The 18,992-nt window shown below is 42.7% G+C and overlaps 1 protein-coding gene and 1 long non-coding RNA gene across 3 annotated transcripts; one reads left to right on the forward strand and one right to left on the reverse strand.

The window, feature by feature from the left end:
* Positions 1–1,171: 1,171 nt before the first annotated feature.
* foxf1 (forkhead box F1) lies at positions 1,172–4,946 on the reverse strand. The gene is made up of 2 exons (XM_040203892.2): positions 3,393–4,946; positions 1,172–2,284 (listed from the first exon to the last, which is right to left on the reverse strand). The coding sequence occupies exons 1-2, from the start codon at positions 4,369–4,371 to the stop codon at positions 2,121–2,123; spliced, it is 1,143 nt and encodes a 380-aa protein (XP_040059826.2). The 5' UTR covers positions 4,372–4,946; the 3' UTR covers positions 1,172–2,120.
* A 382-nt stretch (positions 4,947–5,328) lies between these two features.
* LOC120813477 (uncharacterized) lies at positions 5,329–15,763 on the forward strand. 2 transcript variants are annotated; one of them, XR_013451484.1, is made up of 3 exons: positions 5,329–8,409; positions 10,419–10,633; positions 13,075–15,763. It is a non-coding gene; the product is annotated as an uncharacterized LOC120813477 (long non-coding RNA). The 2 variants fall into 2 exon arrangements; XR_005710911.2 differs by having other exon boundaries at positions 5,332–5,571.
* Positions 15,764–18,992: the final 3,229 nt, after the last annotated feature.

Raw genomic sequence — 18,992 nt, forward strand, 5'->3', positions numbered from 1 at the left:
TTGAACGTGGTGTTTCTGTGTCTTAACACCAGGTAGCTGCTCACACTGGTGTCCGTCTGCGTTAGAGCAGCGTACGGTTTTCCCTGAGGTCAAGAGCGCCCAGCATGTCTGTCCCACCGGAGCAGGCCTCGGGCTTTTTATGGAGCTGTCATCCAGGCCCGGTGAGGGAACAGCTGTGGAGCTCCATCTCACTCGCTCTGCCCCGCCCGAGCGCTGAACCCCGGCAAATGGCATCAGTTTGTCAAAGAGCTGTTCATCCCCCCGCCCCCCCCATACGTGCTCCATGGCGCTGCTCACGTCGGGGTTCAGGCTGTGGTCATGTAGGATTTCGACGTAACTCAAGTATTGACACTCAAAATGGTTACGAACTGAAGCTCCGATGTATGTCGACCGCGTTAAATACAAAGTAAAATGAATAGGAAGACGTCTCACGTTGCAATTCGGTTGCTCGACTGACTGAGCCATGTGGTTGCTCGCTAAAAATACTTCCATGCCGCCATTTTTTTTTATACTTTTGAAGCACCTGTTATTTTCAACTGCACAAACTTCCCTGAAGATAAAATGATTTAATATTCTTAGAAGAGAAACACTTTCTCATTTGTCCATTTGAATAGACGATACCTTGCAGCCAGTAAAATTACATAAACTTGATGTAATATTCGAAGTTGTAAAAGCTAGAGCTTCCACTTGTAGCATTCATTCATATTTTGTGTAACACCCAATTGCAATTTTTATTTTCTTATGTAGATTTTCAAATGTTAGTGCAGCATAATCATCCTTTGAGCAAAATGTTTTACAGGAAAACAACTGACCATGTAGCTGCTGCAGAGCTCGTTCCTTGGTGTCACTATAATTCCAGCTTGCGTAGAAGGCTTAAAGAACTTAACTGTGTAACTTTTTTTATTTCAAACCCATTTTTAAGTTATTGTTTTATGCAAATTCTGATTCGGTCATTGGATATTGATTTTCATTAACAGGCTTGTCTCAGGTTAGATGAAAGCACACTGCTGAATGGTGAACGTTTGTAGTATTCTGCAGTACTGTTAAACTTGCGCTCATGCTTTAATTTTTAGGCTTCACAGATTAGATGAGAACCACTTAAACGCAGATTCTTTTTTTGATCCGTCGAGGCTTAAAAATGCTCACGTATAAAAAATGTGATGCTTCAGGGTACAAAGCTTCACTTTTTTTAATGTTTTGGTTTGATTGAGTAAAAGTGATGACCAGTTTGAGATTTTTTTTTTTTTTTGTGGATTTAGGCTTAAATAGCCCAACAGATATATTTTATTTCTTACAAAGGATTTGTAATATAGCCCTCATTGGACCCTTGCTAATTTCCCTAACAGTATACACAGTGCTGAAAATAAGTATACATATCTCTAACACAAACAACATAACAGTGCTTACAATATATCCTCAACTTTCATTTTAAAACAACAAGCGTTTTGACAAATATTGCCAATAAAGAATATACCTCCTTGGCTGTTTCGCCTGAAATTAAAATACGTAGGCCTACAGAATAAATAAAAAAGATGCGCTTAGGTTATTCAAAAAGTGCTCTCATCGTTTCGACACAATATATACGGACAAGTTTTATGTGATGTCCATAATTGCCCCTTAAAATTCAACGTTGAAAGTCCAAGAAAAGAAAAAAGAGCCTCCGTCTAATTTGTCAGAGAAAAGAAGTAAAAAAACGTCAGACAGAGAAAATGGACGTGTGCATTTGTACAATGGCCTACTTTAACAAGAAGAATACACATTAACGAAGGTGTGAAGTGGTAGTCATCCGCTCTGCAGGACTAAGTACCAAACAGCAGCAGGGTTTCATACACTGAGTCTTTACCCCGCCGGTCGATGTTGATGGCATGAAAAGTCTTTTTTTTGTTGTTTTGAATATTATTATATATTATTATTACGTTGTTTGCTTGGTGAGTGGCCGGTCTCCGCGGTGTGAAACGCAAAAGTAGTCCGGTCTACGTGAAGCGGGGCCGTGCCTTCATGTCCCTCAGTGGTTATTTACTCGTCTGTTGTCGTTTCTCTCGTTTCACCCCGCTGCGTGGCTCAAGTCTCCCGACACAGGGTGCCCGGGGAGGGGGGGGGGGGGGGGGGGGGGGGTATCCTCACATGACGCAGGGCTTGATGTCCTGGTAGGAGACCTGTTGGTGGTGGTAGTACGCGCTGCTGCTCGGGGAGTGCATCGTTGAAGACGTCATCGCGTTGAACGAGAAGACGAACTCCTTTCGGTCACACATGCTCGGAGACTGGGAATGGTACCGAGGGATACCTATGGAAATGTAAAATACGAGTTAAAATCAATGACAACTCTTTATATGCATGCATATATATATATATACCTTGGTCGAATCAGACTTTGGCAACTTTGACAACTTCCAAGAATGTTGTTTGTAGGTTAAATATCAGAGAAATTATAGAAGATGGTTATACAAGATTGATATTTTAGGATTTAATTGGTCAATTATCCAGGGTTTTCTAAGAAGACTAAATATATACATAATGATAATACTAATAATAATAACAATTTACAGATTCGTGGCAGAAATAGCAATGTAAAATTAAAGGGGGAATCTAATACTCGTGTTTCCCAAGCCACATGTATATTTTTAAATATAAATAATAAATTCCAATATCCAATACTTCCTCGAATACGAATGCGAAATACAATTTGTTGTATATCGCATTATATATATATATATATATATATATATATATATATAGGTTATATATATATAAAACAAATACAAATTGTATTTCGCATATAAGACATTTATAAAGTATAGTTACCCTGACTCTACATGGCCAGTCCACATTCCCCACAGATTTAGAAGTCCATTAAGCAAGCGAGATTAAGATTGTCCAAAGGGGGGGGCAGGTCTCAGGGCTAATTGTCAGTGACCGTTTCGCACGCCAATCCCGGAGGAGTCGGGATCAGGGCAGCCGGCGCCTGACCGCGCTTGGTTTTCTTGCCCGGAGATTGGCACGCATCTCCACCGGTCCTCCATTCGGTCTTATTTTTTTAATCACTTCCAGGAATTATTTAATTATTGGCCTGACAAAATACGTGGTTTCCTTTAGTTGTATCAATTCCCATAACAAGCTTGAGTTGAATTCTTCTTCCGTTTTTATACAACATAAGATAAAACCGCGTTCCGTGACGTAAACGCCGTGTTTATAAATTTAGGGAAATTAAGGATTTTAGGCCCGCATCAGAAGAATATGTGATACTGGCTCAAAGCACATTAAAACCTCGCATCAAATGGTTTGGCATTTATTGATTTTTCTACCTCATATATGACATCTTTCTAACTAATCGTTGCAGTTTTACGCAGCACGTTACAGTTTTTAGAAGCAGATGAATTGATCACGCGGCCTACCTTGTAAATCTGTAGAACTGTGCCCGTTCTGGTGCAGGTAGGACTGGTCTAGTGAATGTGTGGGCAGGCTCGGCTGCAGCGAGTTGGCCCCCGGATTACAAGGAGACAGCGGCTGCTGCTTTATGTAGGAGGCCCCGTTGTTCAGCGAGCCCGAGGGGGCCGGAGCCCACGCCGAGGCTGAGCTCGAGTACACCGGGTGAGGCTCCATGACTCCCCCGCTCGTCAGCAGAGGGGAGGCCGAATTGTCGTGGTGGGGATAATCACTCCCGTTGGATCCCGTACAACTCCCCATGTAGGAATGTCCCCCGTTGGTCGACAAGTGCGACATGGTGTGCCCGGACAGACCCATCCCTTCCATGTTACCCGCCAAGTGTCCATTCATCATCCCGAGCCCGCTGTCCAGGGACAAGCCGTTGGGCGGACACGACAGGCCCCCGCCGCTCCCCTGGAAGTTGTAGGACTCGGGGATGTGGTTGAAACCAAGGCCGTTCATCATGCTGTACATGGGCTTCAGCGCCTGACATTTGCGCCTAAAACCCCGGGGTCTCCTTCTGAAGGAGCCCTCCTCGAACATAAACTCACTGGCCGGGTCGATAGTCCAGTAGTGTCCCTTCCCTGGCCGGCCGAGGCCTTTGGGCAGCTTAATGAAGCACTCGTTCAACGACAAGTTGTGACGCACAGAGTTCTTCCATCCCTGGTAGGAGCCCCTGAAGAACGGGAAGCGGCTCTGCAGGAACTGGTATATTTCACTAAGCGTCAGGCGCTTGGTTGGAGAGCTCTGGATAGCCATGACTATCAGAGCGATGTAGGAATAGGGGGGTTTCTCTGGCCTGCGGATCCCGGCGTTTGTCTTCTTGGTCTTGGTCGTAGAAGAGGCGGTTTCCATCGCGGCCGTGTGTCCGTGCGGCTTCTCCGGGGCAGACATCGGGCTGCTCTGTCCGGGAGTCTGCGCTGAGGGCTGCTGGACCTCTGCCGTCATTAGTTCAATTTTGTCTTCGAAATGGCAAAGGCAAATAGTCGCTTTCCACCGATGTCCGTCTAGAAACACTAGAAGGTTTGGACACTTTTAAAGAGCCAAGGAAAAAAAAAGGTAACCGAATCGACTTAACGAACGAGCCAGACTTTCTTCTTTAAACTCTTCTTCCTTGTGAGTTGAGTCCCGCGGTGGTGTGAAGCCGTGCCGCCTCGTGCGCAGCGTCTGAAACGGGACAAGGAGAAGGAGAAGCAGAACAGGAGCCGCTTTCCACTTCAGTTGGTGTGTCGTCGTGCGTCCGAGGAGCTCACTTTTTACTTATCTGTTGCCATCAGCGCATTGGAAGCTGGATGTCTTGGCCATCCTAATGTAGAGACACGCCCAGTTCCCTCCTACTCCAGCGGTGGGCTGCACATCTGTGTACTTTTCAGGGAAATGTTTTTTTCCTAACTTTACAATGAAATAAGGAAATATAATGTAGCTATATATGCCAGTAAGCTATATGCACTTGAATGCGACACATCCAAATAGTTAATTATATTATATTAACACATTCTGGTAGCAACACAGGACATTTGAATGCAGATTCTGATTTCTCGTTGTTTTTTTTTAAATGTAAGATATTTGATTTAAATAGTCATTTTATACAATCACAATGCAGAGTATTGATGTAAACTGACTATAGGTGGATAAACCAACCGTGAAACCGGTATCTCTGAAATGAAGGTGCCAAGCTAGAAGCACCAGCGCGGCAAAGAGCTCGTGCTCCTTTGGTATTAAATTCATGAAAGATTTTTTGAAAAATTTTTAGTGAATGAAAAGTATTTACCAGCGGACAGGCCCCTCTAATTCAAAGCCACCCTCTTTATTTTTGTAAAAGATAGACAGGAACATGGGCAGGATGTTTATATAGCAAAATGTAAACATTTTCCCTGACCTTCTTTAAATATAAAATCAAGCAAAAGCCCCGTTAGATCACCTAATACTCATTCTGATGCGATATGTCCGTCTGTGCGGGACGGCCTTCGGTGATGTTGGACGTTTTTGCACATGAATATTGTTTGTATAATGCAGTCATAATATTTACGCAGGGACCCAGGAGGAGTGAGGTGGAAGCTCTGCCGAGCTGTGAGCGCAGAAACTCGGACGGGGGCTTGAGATCAACTGCTGCAGGCACGCGAACCATCGAACGATCCAGGAATGAAGGTATTGGGTTAACAATTCCGAGTTAGAAAATTAGCAGCAGGCCATCTTAATTCAGGGCCACGATAGATGTTTAGTGGGTTTTATGTGACATGTTATCCTACAGAATAATAAGGAAAACGATATGCCTTGGGGATTTTGCCTCAACTGAATTGCAGTTCAATCAGAATCAGATTCGCAACTGTTTGTTTATTTGTTGTGTTCCCGAAAGTGCAGACGCTTGATTTTAGCTCGTTTTACTGCCTTCTGCGCAGCCGTGAGCGATAGAAACGGAGGGACGACCAGTGCATAACCTAAAACTGTTGACAGTAGAATGCTTATTGTTCCCTGGAGAGCTCGATGGCGGCAGCCTGCAACCCCGCGCTTCTCCGTGGGTTCAGTCAGTGGAGCTTGGTGCGCTTCCCGGAGTTACTGTTGCTGTTTGCATCGATGCATTATGAGCACCGCTGGTTGTGACACAATGGAAACGTGCACTGGATGAAATGTGTTTGCGCTGCGCGTTAAAATCCGACTGTGTTTGGAGCGTGGGATGTGCGTAAAGGTCACTAGGAGCTCTGCTAATAATATGTCTCTTAAAATGTCGATTGGCAGCATGTTTATATACGTTAGATCAAATTTCAAGAAATACATTTAAATAATTTTTGATGTATGACTGACATATCAAATATTATATTTATGTTCACCGGATATCGCCGGTCCCTCTTGTTTCAGCCAAGAAAACAATTGATTGTAAAACTCTCATGTTCACCCCAGAGGGGACAGGCGTTCCACTGTTAGTTTTTGCTGTGGCGGAGAAGGTTTAAACGCATGGAGAAATGAATGTAAGTATTGTTTTAACCGATGCCTGCTCGGCCATTCGCTTGGAGTGAGGGCCACACATTTATCAGGGTACGGACCACCCAGCGCGCACCAGGGGCAGGCGCGCTCCCGTCCTCTCTCTCTGCCCACTGCATTTAATTACCGCTGATGACTTCATTCCATTAAGGCATTTTTTTCTCCCTCGCACGCTCATTCCCCCCGCGGCATGTTGTTCTGTCTTTGTTGTCCACAGGCCTACATGTATGCCTAACCTGCATGTTCATCCAAAGGCTGTATCCGTGGCTGTTTACCACTAGTGTGGAATTGCGTTGCGCCACTGCCCCATAGTTCTTTCACCAATAAAAGTATGCACAATGTGTAGTTTTTTTTTATCACCTAAGATACTTTTGGAGTTGATTTGTGGCAATACAGTTATCTACCCCATTTTGCAATTATCATGAAGATACAGCAATGTATATCATGTTTTATGCAGCATTCCAGAATATATGTTTTTCACAAAGTCTTGGTGTATTTTTCACGGGAATGGTTGCTGTTACAGCGTCAGTGGGCGATTATGTTCATCATCATGACGCAGGAGTCCCGAGGTCAGCGCTCCCCTGTTGCTCCATCGCAGACGAAGTCGTGCGCTTTTCCATGACGTCCCGTCATGAAATATTTGACAGCGCTGCATCCTCAGGAATGCTTGGCCACTTAGGTGGAGGTACACCGCAGAGTGCACAGGCCCGACAGGCTTTCCAAACCGTCTTACCGTTATTTAGTGCACTGAAACTAATTTTGGACCCCTCAACATGTTTTCTGCAGAAATGTAAACGGTTCTTAGTGATTCGTCGTCTGTGCACTTGTGTACAATGGCACACATCAATATGGCAAATATATGTACATATAATTTAGGCCTTTTTTGCAGGTACACCTGAACATTGTTACTAACCACAATTCGCTTTATCTTGCATTAATAATTGATCATTCTCAGTCACGTAGTTCTCCCAGACACGACATGTGAGCAAGTCAGGCCGTCAAAACGTCAACATGTTTGCTTATTCATAGCAAATAGTAAAACATTGGGGGGGGGGGGGGGGGGGGGGTTATCCATTGACCAGCTGCAGCGGTCAGTAGTTTAATTTCTTTTGGCTTCAAAGAAACATATTCAGCTGTTCGGGAGACCAGGGACGGTCAAGAGTGGTGCAGATAATCTGAAGTGTCGAACTTGTAAATAAAAGTTTCTTTCCAAACCATCTTAGGAACTTTCCTCGCCAGGCCGCAGAGGGTCACCAAGAGGCCGCAGGGACTTTGTTTGGACCACAGCACGACTCAGCGATCGATCAACTGGCCCTAAATTCCTCCAACTTGAACTTAAATCGGGTGTTGATAAGATTTTTACTGCTTAATTCAACCAGAGCACACAATTTTCCAATTTATTGTTTAACCTCTTCGCATGCAATCGGTGTTAAAACAAGTGACTCGAACTGATCAAGTTTCACGACAAAAAAGTGAACACATTTTTAAAAATATAATTTCAAATAAATGAAATATGGAAAAGACGTCATCCCGTGAAAGTAAACATTAGCAGCAGATTTGACAAAGTTACAAAATGTTCGTTTAATCAGAGGGCCGGCCGATGGTTTGATAGCAGAATTGGATTCTCTGATAATAACATTTTATTTTATTTCATTTTATTCATATCATGTTATGCCAAACCAAAAATAACAATCAATACGGCACACATTTGCAAATTGTGCAAAAATACTCAACACAAAAATGGTGTAGTTTATAATATAAACACTTTTACATGACTATAGAATTAAAAACTGTAATGTTGACATTTGTTCTTCTATAATGTCCTTCATGATGAAACCATTCGTCGCATCACCTTATTTGGAATGCACATTCACAGTAAAGACCTTTTCTGTGCTTTTACCAGAAAATTTAAAGATGCATCCTAATTGGTTTTGCGCCTCTTCCTCCGCAGTGTCGCCTGTAGCCGCTCCGCATTGTCACTCTAATGGGAAACAGTGTAATGCCGAGGTGCGTACCCCCCCTGTGCACTTTCCCTGCACTGTAGGTGGCCGTGTATATTTTCGTTCGAGTGGTGTTTATGTGAACGAGAAAGGACGGGATTGCTAGCAGACCGCTGATTGCGCGCATTGCGTCTCGTGGATCCGAGGTGTATTTGATGGGCAACACCCTCTCCGGTAATCAGCTGCACGCGATTACTTTTCAATTCTGTCGGCAAGATGCATGTTCATTGGGCTGTTGAGTGCGCGTGCGTGAAGGTGCAAAGAAAAGCCGTCACGTGGTACAGAATATACAGACAAGGTGGATTTCAAAGTGCAATTCGCAAAGTGTTTCTTTTCACAACAATTTTACAGCAATGCCACTTGGAGCTCATTCAAATAAATGCTTTTCAAATGTTTTAGACCTGCAGTTTAGTGTCCTTGTGCACCACACTGCTACTTGGGTCCAACGGATTCAACTGTTACCGACCCACGCGTCACGTGGAAAGCGTCGCGGTTATTTCTCCGCAGTCTCAAAAATGATCAAGAGGATGAGACACTTCATATTTTAACATTTGTCACAGCGTCACACGTTACACAAAGATGTACGCCCACCTGTCTGCCTCAGCTACACACACCTGCAGCATCAGCAACATCAATGGCAAGCTATAATTGATTATTGAGAGTTGTCGATTATGTTTCGATATCACGGATATTTCGATGGAATTGTTTCGACAATTAATTGAAGTATTAGTTATTAAATTAATAAGAGGTGCAGAGCTCAAATGTACTTCCGTTGCGAGATAATACAAGTGATAAATGAATGCATTAAGCATTAGGTCACATGTCTTTTGATGTTTTTATTTTTTATTATGGAGCAATTGACACAAAGTATGCTATTTTTATGTAGTTTTAAAAGCTTGACATGCGTCATGGGTATACGCGTTAATTGACATCGTTTTACCGCAATAGTCTCTAGTGTCAAATTAAAGATAGCCCACTCACATAATCAGATTTTCATTTTCTTATTTCACTAGTTTGTTGCATGTCAAATGAATAGAATTCTTTCTTGTTTATTTTGTGATCATAGGCCGCGCCACATAATTTGACATGGAGGAGAGCAGTGGGGAGGGTTTGGCAGGTCAAGGGGTTTTCCAAACTGTCCAAATGTGGTAAACATAGCCATTCTGAATATATCTTTTTAAAGCATACCCGTATTTCAGCAAGCTTTACATGCTATTTGCTGTGTGAAATATGACAAATCAAACACACAAAGCATTAAAAAAAAAAAAAAAATGAGTTGGACTAAAAGGTGAAAACATGAAGAAAAATGTGCTGCTTAGTTCAGGTTGTTATGGACCGTTCACCCTCAATTTACTCAGCAAGAGTAAAAGATTTCAGAACAGTAAAAGTTTCACAATGGATTGGCTGCGTGTTTCTTTCAGGATATTGGTGGGATTGATAAAATGTTGAAGAATTGTCAGCGATCAATTGATAAAATCCAACCATCTCCATCATTGTCACTCTTGTTTGGTCAACAAAATGAATTATATTGACACCAAACCGTTGTAACTGATTGTTACATTTGTTTTTGTTGTCTTCGTTCCACCGTTAGGTTCGTATTTTCAAATATGTTTAGGGAGGAATGTGCATAAGCAAGTGGAGGTTTTAATATTATAGAAAATATTTAATATAAATCTAATATGTAACAAGGACACTTTTGGATTGTTGAACATAGACAATATTTTAAGGTATAACTCCATAATTTTCATTATTTACTCCATTATTTTTAGAATTCACTGATTACACTTTAATTAAGTAAAATTCTGTTTAAAAAATGGAATTCACATTTTAGCTATACTTTGAACGGATCTTTAGTCAAATGACCTTTTTTCCTGTTTGCCTTCTGTGTAGCTATTGCTCTACGAAAACTGATATGATCTCTAGTGTTTTATTTTTGGCTAAAGGCCTTTGAAAAATACATTAAAATGTTGCATTAAACCACTTCACCATGCACCCTTTCTTGTGTGGCCTTTCTAGGAAGATTCATTCCCACACAGTGAGTGGGAGTCTGTGTGGTGCCCCGCCCTGCAGCCCTGCAGCCCTGCACACCCGCTCACCCCCCACGGCCAGTCCAACATGGTCTGTCTGATGCAGAGAGAGACATCAATAATAAGAGCTGAAGCAGAAACCACAGCGCAGAACACTAACGGGAGAGGGAGGGCGGACGTTGGATACAACGGGCTCTGCTGCAGGTTAGCTACTTTGATACAGCCTCAATGGCAGTTTGATGGGTGCACATGGGACGGCATGGGTTTATACTTACGTGTTTACATGCACGTTGACATAATATCCATGGTGTTTACGCACAGCCCACTTATGCTTTTTTTTCTTTACTCTGAAGGGGGATTTTCTTGTGGCAAGCTGCTTCGGAAAAAGCAATTAAGAATTCCCAAACAGTACACCACAATGGTAGATATCATTTGTGCAATGTGTGTTCTATGTCCCTAGCAGTTTTAGTCTGGAATGGCTTGGCTATTTTTAATCCGTGCACAACCAAACCCACCTACAGACAAACCGCAAATTGAATGAAGGGGAGGGGGATGCGTGGGCACGGTAATTGCCTATTGTGGAGCTGAAACGTCTCTGTTCTGTCATAAACAGCTCTGGTAGTTCACAACTTGATACCCCGTCCTCCAGTCGGTTTGAAATTAGGGCACATCCTCATCGCATGTGGGAACCCGTAGCCAGGCAGTGGTCGGAATCAGTCAGGAATGCTCTGGGATGGTAACTGGATTCGGTCGTAATGCCCGGCTCTCCACAGTGGAACACTGGGGTGGGAAAAAGGCCGAGAGCATTTCCTGAGTGGAGGGGGGGTCCAAGTGAAGCGTCACATGCACGGGCATCATGTGACGGTGATGCTGCCAGGTTTCAGCCCATGATCCCAAGCGAGGAGAGGAGTGCAGCTGTGGGGGAGCTGTGGTGGTGCTGTGGGCAGTGCCAGGGAACGGGGAGATCACCCTACACTGCTCAGTTTTCTGCATTATTATTTTCCGTCTTTCATTTAAACTGTGATTATGTTTAAGTTGAGCGCCTCTCAGAATATTATAAATAACACCAATGTAAAACTGAAAACTGAATGAGTCAGTTATTAACACGAAATGTTATATTATATCCCAACAATAACAACAAATGTTAACAGAGTCTAAATAAAATCTTTGTGAAGGATGATGCTCGAAGGGAAAATAGATGACATAACAGGATATTTAAATACGTCTTAGGTACAATACACACGTTTGTCTTTAAAAACTATGTTTTTACAATTGAGGAAGCCAAGATGAAAGTAAAGCTGGTCAGAAGTATCAGAGGACTCTCTCAGCCAATTTGCATGGGCCTTGGATTGTTTAGTTCTTTAAGTTATTCAGGATTTCCCTCGTTGAATGCTTGATGGTCCAATATGACGCTGTCTTTGTGTTTCAATCTGTGAGTTATGATTCTGGGTGGAAAGGATGTTTTCTTTTGCCAAATTGCACTCTTTGGGTGAAAGGAAAAAAAGTAATATTACTGAAAAAAATCGACATGCTTTTGTTCTTTAAAGCACATAACCTGTTCATCATAAACAACAATTCTAAAGAAACTTCAACTGAGCAATTCCATATTTTGGAAAAGAGAACTGTTTTTATTTTTTTATTAACCCAAGTCAGTGAGGGTGTATATAGTTGTTTACATCCTCCCACTATGGGGAGGACTATGGGACTATACTACAACCCCCACCACCTCTGGGAGGAGGAAACACCGGCTTTATATTGCTTTGCCTGTACTTGGTGTCTCCTTTTGCTTGTGTTTTTGTCATTTCAAAGACCAAGGGGACCTCTGACACTTTTGTCCCCCGGGCCCGGTTGTCCCGTTTGGGTAATCAATGCACCTGTCTGTCCGTGTGTACACACGAATGTCTCTGACTGCCTCATGTGTACATGCCGATGAAAACATGCCTTTTAATGTCCGTCTGTGGCCGCATGTGTTCATGCATCAGAGCATATGAGAATATTGCTGACTAGATATTTGTGTGTGTGTGTGTGTGTGTCTGGCAGCCAGACGTTGCTCCCTTTGGCTTATGTAAATGTTTTGATGATCTTTGGAGGAATTTTACCCTATAGTTGTCAAAGGGATTTTTATTTCCACCTGCTACCGGCCTCTTTCCGCCGGTCTGCTCTATAACAATGGTAGTGGGAAAGCTGTGGAGTGCAAAGTGATTGATGTTGGACTGTATTTGGCCCCTTCTTCAGATTGGGGCCTGAAAGGAAGTGGCCAACCCTCCCTTCCACCCCGACTGCCACGCAACAGCGCAGGGGCTCAAGAGGGCAAAGCGCTGCATTAGGATTTTCTTTTACGTTCCCTTTTTAACAAAGTTGAAAACCTGCCCAAAGGCAAGCGGCAGCTTGTCCACAAGGATTCGTGACTTGTAAATCAATTTGCAGCGAGAAAAAGTAAATTCATGTCCCACAATTTTTCATCCAAGGCCGTCAAGTCTTTTTCTTTTGTTTTCTCGGGAGTAAAAAGAGATACAGGCTCATCGCGGCTGCATTCTTTCCGTTTTGCTGAAGCTCAGCCTGGCAGAGGCGGTAATCTATCACCCAAATTGTCGGCCCTTCTCTCTCCCTATTTCTAACTGTGTTTCTTTTTCTCCTTCCTCCAGGCTGAAGTGGGCAGGCGTGCGGCTTTGGCCGCAGGAAGCTGAGAATTCTTTGGAGAATGGAAGATGTCTTATGGGGAGACATACTGGCCTCCACCCACTCACCATCCAGAAATGACACCTGACCCCTTCATGTGTTTATATCAGATCATGGAAGTGAGAAATTGTGATGAGTCACTCTGGCTGAGTGTTTACACTCCGGAGTCACGCAAGGAAGGAAATCAGCCACGGTCTGCTAGCAGTGGGGAGGTGAGAGAGAATAGCTGCAGTCCCCCTCGGCTGCAGTGATTTACCTCTCAGAGCAGAATTTATTTCACGTCATCTCTGCTGCGAAGATCTCAGACCAACACAAAACAGCAACTTTCTCAGCGCGGTGGAGCGTTGAGGTGAAGGTGGAGAGTGGAAAGTGGAGATATTCACTGACGAAAGGTGGGTTTCAGTTTGCATAAACTATAAAAGTAATATTCGTTGGAAAAGAAAATTAAGTCTTTGGACCCAGCTACTTTCTAATAAAATGTGTCGCTCCTCACAAAATATATCTTTTCACAATCAAAGACTTGAAATGGTGAAGTCACTTGCATGATGACAACAGATTTTCCTGTGTATTTTGTCTTGAAATGTTTTCCGCATTGTTTTTTTCCTCAGCCATGACGGAATTTAATTATACATAAAATTCAATTTTTTCCCCAAATAGCAATTGCATTCTTACTTAGATTCTCTTTATTATCCTCGACATACACTAATACTAATTATCAAATAAATGTCCTGAATGAAATTTAAAATAATTCCTTGCAAAAGAACAACATGTAAAATACGTCATCAATCAACTGAAGGTCCCGAAACACCGTAGAAACACCTACCGTAGAAATGATTATGCAGTACTTCATTTTTACTTAACATTTAAAAGATGTCATATCTGACGCTGTATTTCACAAGGACATTAATCCAAATTCTATGATGATCCTTTTTAGTATGTCAGGATGTAAAAAGTCAAGAGAGTCTAGTGAGATCTGTGTTGAAATAAACAATTTCATTAAAAACACCCAACTGCATTTAAGTTTGTAGAAATTCTTTGTTAAAAGAAAATTTTCAACATCTTCATGTCACATCATACAACAACAGCTGATGTGGGTCACTATTCACTTCATGTTCTCAAGAATACAGGATCACAATGTACATGTTCTCCTTGTGCTGTGAGTGATCTTATCCCTGCTGTATCAACCACACTGGATACGTATTGCTTCATGCTGCAGAGGACTTTGTGTTCAACGTACACTGTAAAGCGTGTTTACTGAGGCGCCAACCAGGGTTTCAAACATTGTGTCATTGTCGTCCTCCCGCACACCCGCACACACAACGCCACAACGAGAGAGTCAGCAGGTCTTATGTTGTCCGATCTCTTCTGAATTGTTAGTCCTGTCAGAGGCTTTGATTGATAGCTATGTTCATCAACGTATTATTAAGTAATCAGACCCACCGCAGCGGGGCCTGAAGCTCCTTAATTCAAGCTCAAAGCACACGGCTTCATGCTAATTAAAGGTTTGGCAAAATGGGTGATTTTTGAGAATAAAGAATTCACGGTGTGTATTCTAGAAAATGTAGTACGGCCTTTCACGGTCAGAAAGATTACGGTCAAAATCTAAATCTTTCAATAGCCTGTTTTACGTTGCGGTGGAAGCTGAAAACGAACATCACGGTACAGTAAATCACATCTGTGTGTAGCATGAGAGGTTGAATCGGTCCATGTTCTGTGTATCGGCAGAGGTTTCTTTCTCGCTTCGTTAATAGAGCCCGCGGCGGCCTGCGCTTGTGTATTCCTGAGGTAAACACAGTCATGGCAAAGTGGACGTGCCGCTGAGTGTGTCCTGACTGGAGACAGAGAGCACTGTGGCACTGCAGCGACTGAGACACCGGCAGCTCTCCAGAGCCGGGGCTAATGTGATGAATGGCCGTTTGGTAATGGGCCATGTATTAGGGGCAAAGTAGCTCTTTTAAAAGCCTGAGCTGGAGCCGTTCATATGGGCAATTTGATTCAGGAATCAATCAGGTAGCAGATGTTTCATGTTGCATCAGTCAACTCTGTCTCGCTCTCTCTTTCAACCAGATGAAAGAGGAACTGCTTGAATGACGGCGCGTAGCCGTTAAATGAAAGTGTAAATTCACGCAGTCTAAAACGTCGCTGGGCTTTAAAAAAGTTGATCCTGAATCGAGGTGACAGACGCAGTCACATGCTGAGCGGCAGGAACTCGCATTGGACTGTGTGTCATTGAAGGAACCGCCTCAGTGTCAATCAGTGAGGACACTGTAATGTAAATGTAACAATACTGTGCTTGAGGAACTGCAGTGCTATTTTCTATCTGTTGTGGAAATGATTGGACTCAAGTTGGACCTCTTGTAACATGAATACCTGTTTTTGGGAACAGGGTATTTAGATTTATCCTCAAATTAAAATAAAAGATGTGCGCCAATTTTCAAATATTAGATTTCCAAAAAGGCTTGGATTTGTGTATGTAATAAACAAGGTGCTTTGTGTTATATTGCCTATTACTTTCCTACCGTATCCTCGTTTTTTATACCAACCCTAACGTTTGTTTCTGTTGTTGTGTTAATACGGTCTGCTGCTACATTGTTATGGACCTAAGTTGGAATTGGTTTTACATTTTTATTTCAGTAATAAAGAGTTTGAATTGGTAGTGATACTTATTCTTTCTTGTCTCTCGTCTCTCTCTGGTATACTATAAGTTTGCTTTTCTTTTCAACTTACAGAAAAAGATGCTAAAGTTCAGGTCAACCTCACGTCTCGCTTCTTGCCAAATTCAAGTCAAGAACCACTTAAGGCCCTTTAGATGAATTCCCTGCTTTTCTGTGTTGGTGTTGAGACTCCTATTATAAACACCGCCAGGATACATTCTGCAATATTTACGCTGTTGGTGGTCCTGTTGTTTTCTCCAACAACCTAAAACGTTTATTGATCACTGTTCACGAAGTCTATGTATCTAAATAAGTGGCCGCAACGTCTCTAAGACGATGATAAATAATGACCCGTGTCTGATCTACCGTGGCTATTTGCTGGAGCCCAGTTATCTCGGTTTGACCTGGGCCTGACTACGGCTGGATTTATGTGGGTACATATTGGATTATCAGTCTTTCTTAGGGGGTCATGTGAACCGAGGAGCTCGAGCATGCTTGAAAAAAAAATATCCGTTTGAGTTTCCTCCATTCTGAAAAAAGCAGAGCTGATCAGGGTGTTTACACTTCTGTATTTTATGGCAGGATTTGGACATTTCGTTGGTTTTGTACCACAGAGACGGAAAAAAAATGAAACTGAATCAAGGCAAAGCAGCAGCCATCACAAACATTGTGTCTTCTCAATAAGTGGATACGCTTCATTGAAGAATGTTTTAGTCAGGGGGAAATAGTTACCAAGCCATTAACCCAGGAGTCCCTGAAGCATTTATCTCCGGTTGGGATGGATTTCACCTCACGCTTACTATCACTTCTGCCCTCAATATTTAACAGTTAGGGACGGACACTCAAGTGGAGAACTTTCAGTGTATCGCCACGGCCATAATGTGTGTGTGAATAACCGAAGGCAGTGCAATGCCATTTCTCTGTGTCCGAACCGCCTTATCACAGGTGTTGGTATGGACAGACAGATGGACAGAGAGACAGACAGCCACATGGTTCCACTTTGACGTTTGCTAATTTCAGGGAATACATCCTAAATGACACCTATAGGATACACAGAGTGGAATTCCCTCTGATGCAGATTGGTAGTGGTTTGAGGATGAAAGACGGTAAAATAAATAAAGCTGTGGTGAGCAGGCAGAGCTCTTCTGTCTGCACAGTGCGACCATAATGGGATACATACTGACAGGAGGAAAGAAGTGGAGGCCTGCTCCTGTTTTCACCAGGGTTGCCACGGAAACGCCGATGAGCTTTTGCTGCTGGTCCTGAATTTCTGTGTTGAGAAAAATACCTTTTTTATTTTTCACTTTAAAGGGTAACAGAAATATATCTAACAAGTGGAATACTAGTGATTAGCAGCTCTGTTCCTTGTCACCCACCCTGCTTGCTTGCCGGCCGCTGATGATACTGTTTTAATCCTAAAACACATTAAATCAAACTCAGCAGTATCAAATGGCTTTTTAACCTCCTCCAATCAATCTTTTCATCAGCTGCCGCGTCTGCGGTCGGCCCGGAGTACGAATATTAATGGTAAGACAATACTGGCTTGTCTCATCCTGGCTGAGAACTTTCATGATACTCCTACAAGTTACACTGACCTCCTATTCCCTGCTGTGCCAGCACAAATTCAACTTCTAAGTTTGCAACATTGGAAGTTTCATTGGAAGCTTTTTAAATTGTTGTTGCAGAAGCTGGCTCGTGGTCCCCCTAGACTTAAAAATAATAATAATAATGTGCCTCTCGTCACTTGGTCGTTTGAGCTCAATTTCCAGGAAGATGTATATGCATACGATGTGTGCAGGTTTGAATACTGCAGCGCAGCTTTTACATTTGTCTGCTGGAGGGAAAAGTACTCTCTTTGAATCAGTTTAAGATGTGTTAAAGACAGCAGGACTTATTTTAAAACCGATCATAGTCCAATATGTAACAAGTTTGATGTGAAATCAACACTCCAGGGTATTTACCTGGGAGGAGGGAGTAGTTGTAATTCTTACCAGTTAATTGGACTTTTTTGTGGAGACAGAACATAATGTGATAATGCTATTCCAGGTAGAGTATTTCAATGCATTTTACCATCTCTAGAGGGGATCTTAACAATGAAAAGTTTAAAGTTGTCCTACAATTGCCCTATTTATTATTCATGAATTAATGCCTGTTAGTATGCGCACAGATGGACTTAATATAAGGCTATTATCAAGGTTTTGTCACTGGTGCCACTGAGGTGATTTATTCAGGTTCTGGTTGACTCCCGTCTGATGCACTTCAACAAATCACTGCCTGAGGTCTGTCCCCATCACATCTCCCTCTGACCGGACAACACAGATATCAGCCGAGGGCCGTTTTCAAAGCTCAAACTGACCACAAGTCAAACCATCGAGCTGCATTTGAGAAACGCAGTCAATTTGACAACTTGTGCAGAACTCGCATGTAAGGCGTTCTATTTACACATTGACTTTAAGGAGCGAAAATAAAAAAAGTACAAACAATACCTGTTTGCCTCGTGGAGCCGTGAGTTTTTGTAATGATTAACGGGGTTTTTGACCACCAGCAGTGCCGTGTGACCCTGGGGCTCAGGGTGATAAGACCTTCATAACTCTACTTTATCCCCCTGCTCATTATCAACCTCAATCCCAGATCTGCCCGGAGCCCTCGGCCTGCCCCGGGGCAGGCTGCTCCCCGCCGCCCCCAGCCCTCTGCTGCCTGAAGATTACTGGGGAGACACGCAGGCTCAGCCCGTCTAAACCCCAAACACTTGACAGCCTCATGCTGTTAACGGCAGGATTAAACATTTTGTAGTACTCACCTGCAAAATAACAGTTGTTTTGGTATGAGTTGCAAAGGGCTTATCTGAGGATAATACAAAAATACACATTTATATCTATAATCTCATTGGCATGTTACTTTTATCCTAATTTATTTAAATTTAAAATCAGAGGATCATACAGATACATTTTGTGGATTTTCTTTGTATTCTGTCAATGTGCTAAAGCCTGACTATTTTTTATCATATTATGTTATGTTATATTATATTTCGCTTATCCAAAAGTCCTTAAATCAATTTTGTAATAATTGATTTCTTAATTGTGAAAGGTTGAATCATTTCCTGAGCCACGCGTCTGGGCGGACGCTGGACCCACAGGGCCGCTGAGGCGTCGGCTTGTCAGCACGCTGTTGCTCAATCCAAGTCTGGATTTTAGGAGTGAAGCTTATAGAAATAAGTAGCCGGGGCCAAG

This window comes from Gasterosteus aculeatus, chromosome 12 (genome assembly GCF_964276395.1).
Source record: "Gasterosteus aculeatus chromosome 12, fGasAcu3.hap1.1, whole genome shotgun sequence".
In the NCBI taxonomy this organism is placed as follows: domain Eukaryota; kingdom Metazoa; phylum Chordata; class Actinopteri; order Perciformes; family Gasterosteidae; genus Gasterosteus; species Gasterosteus aculeatus.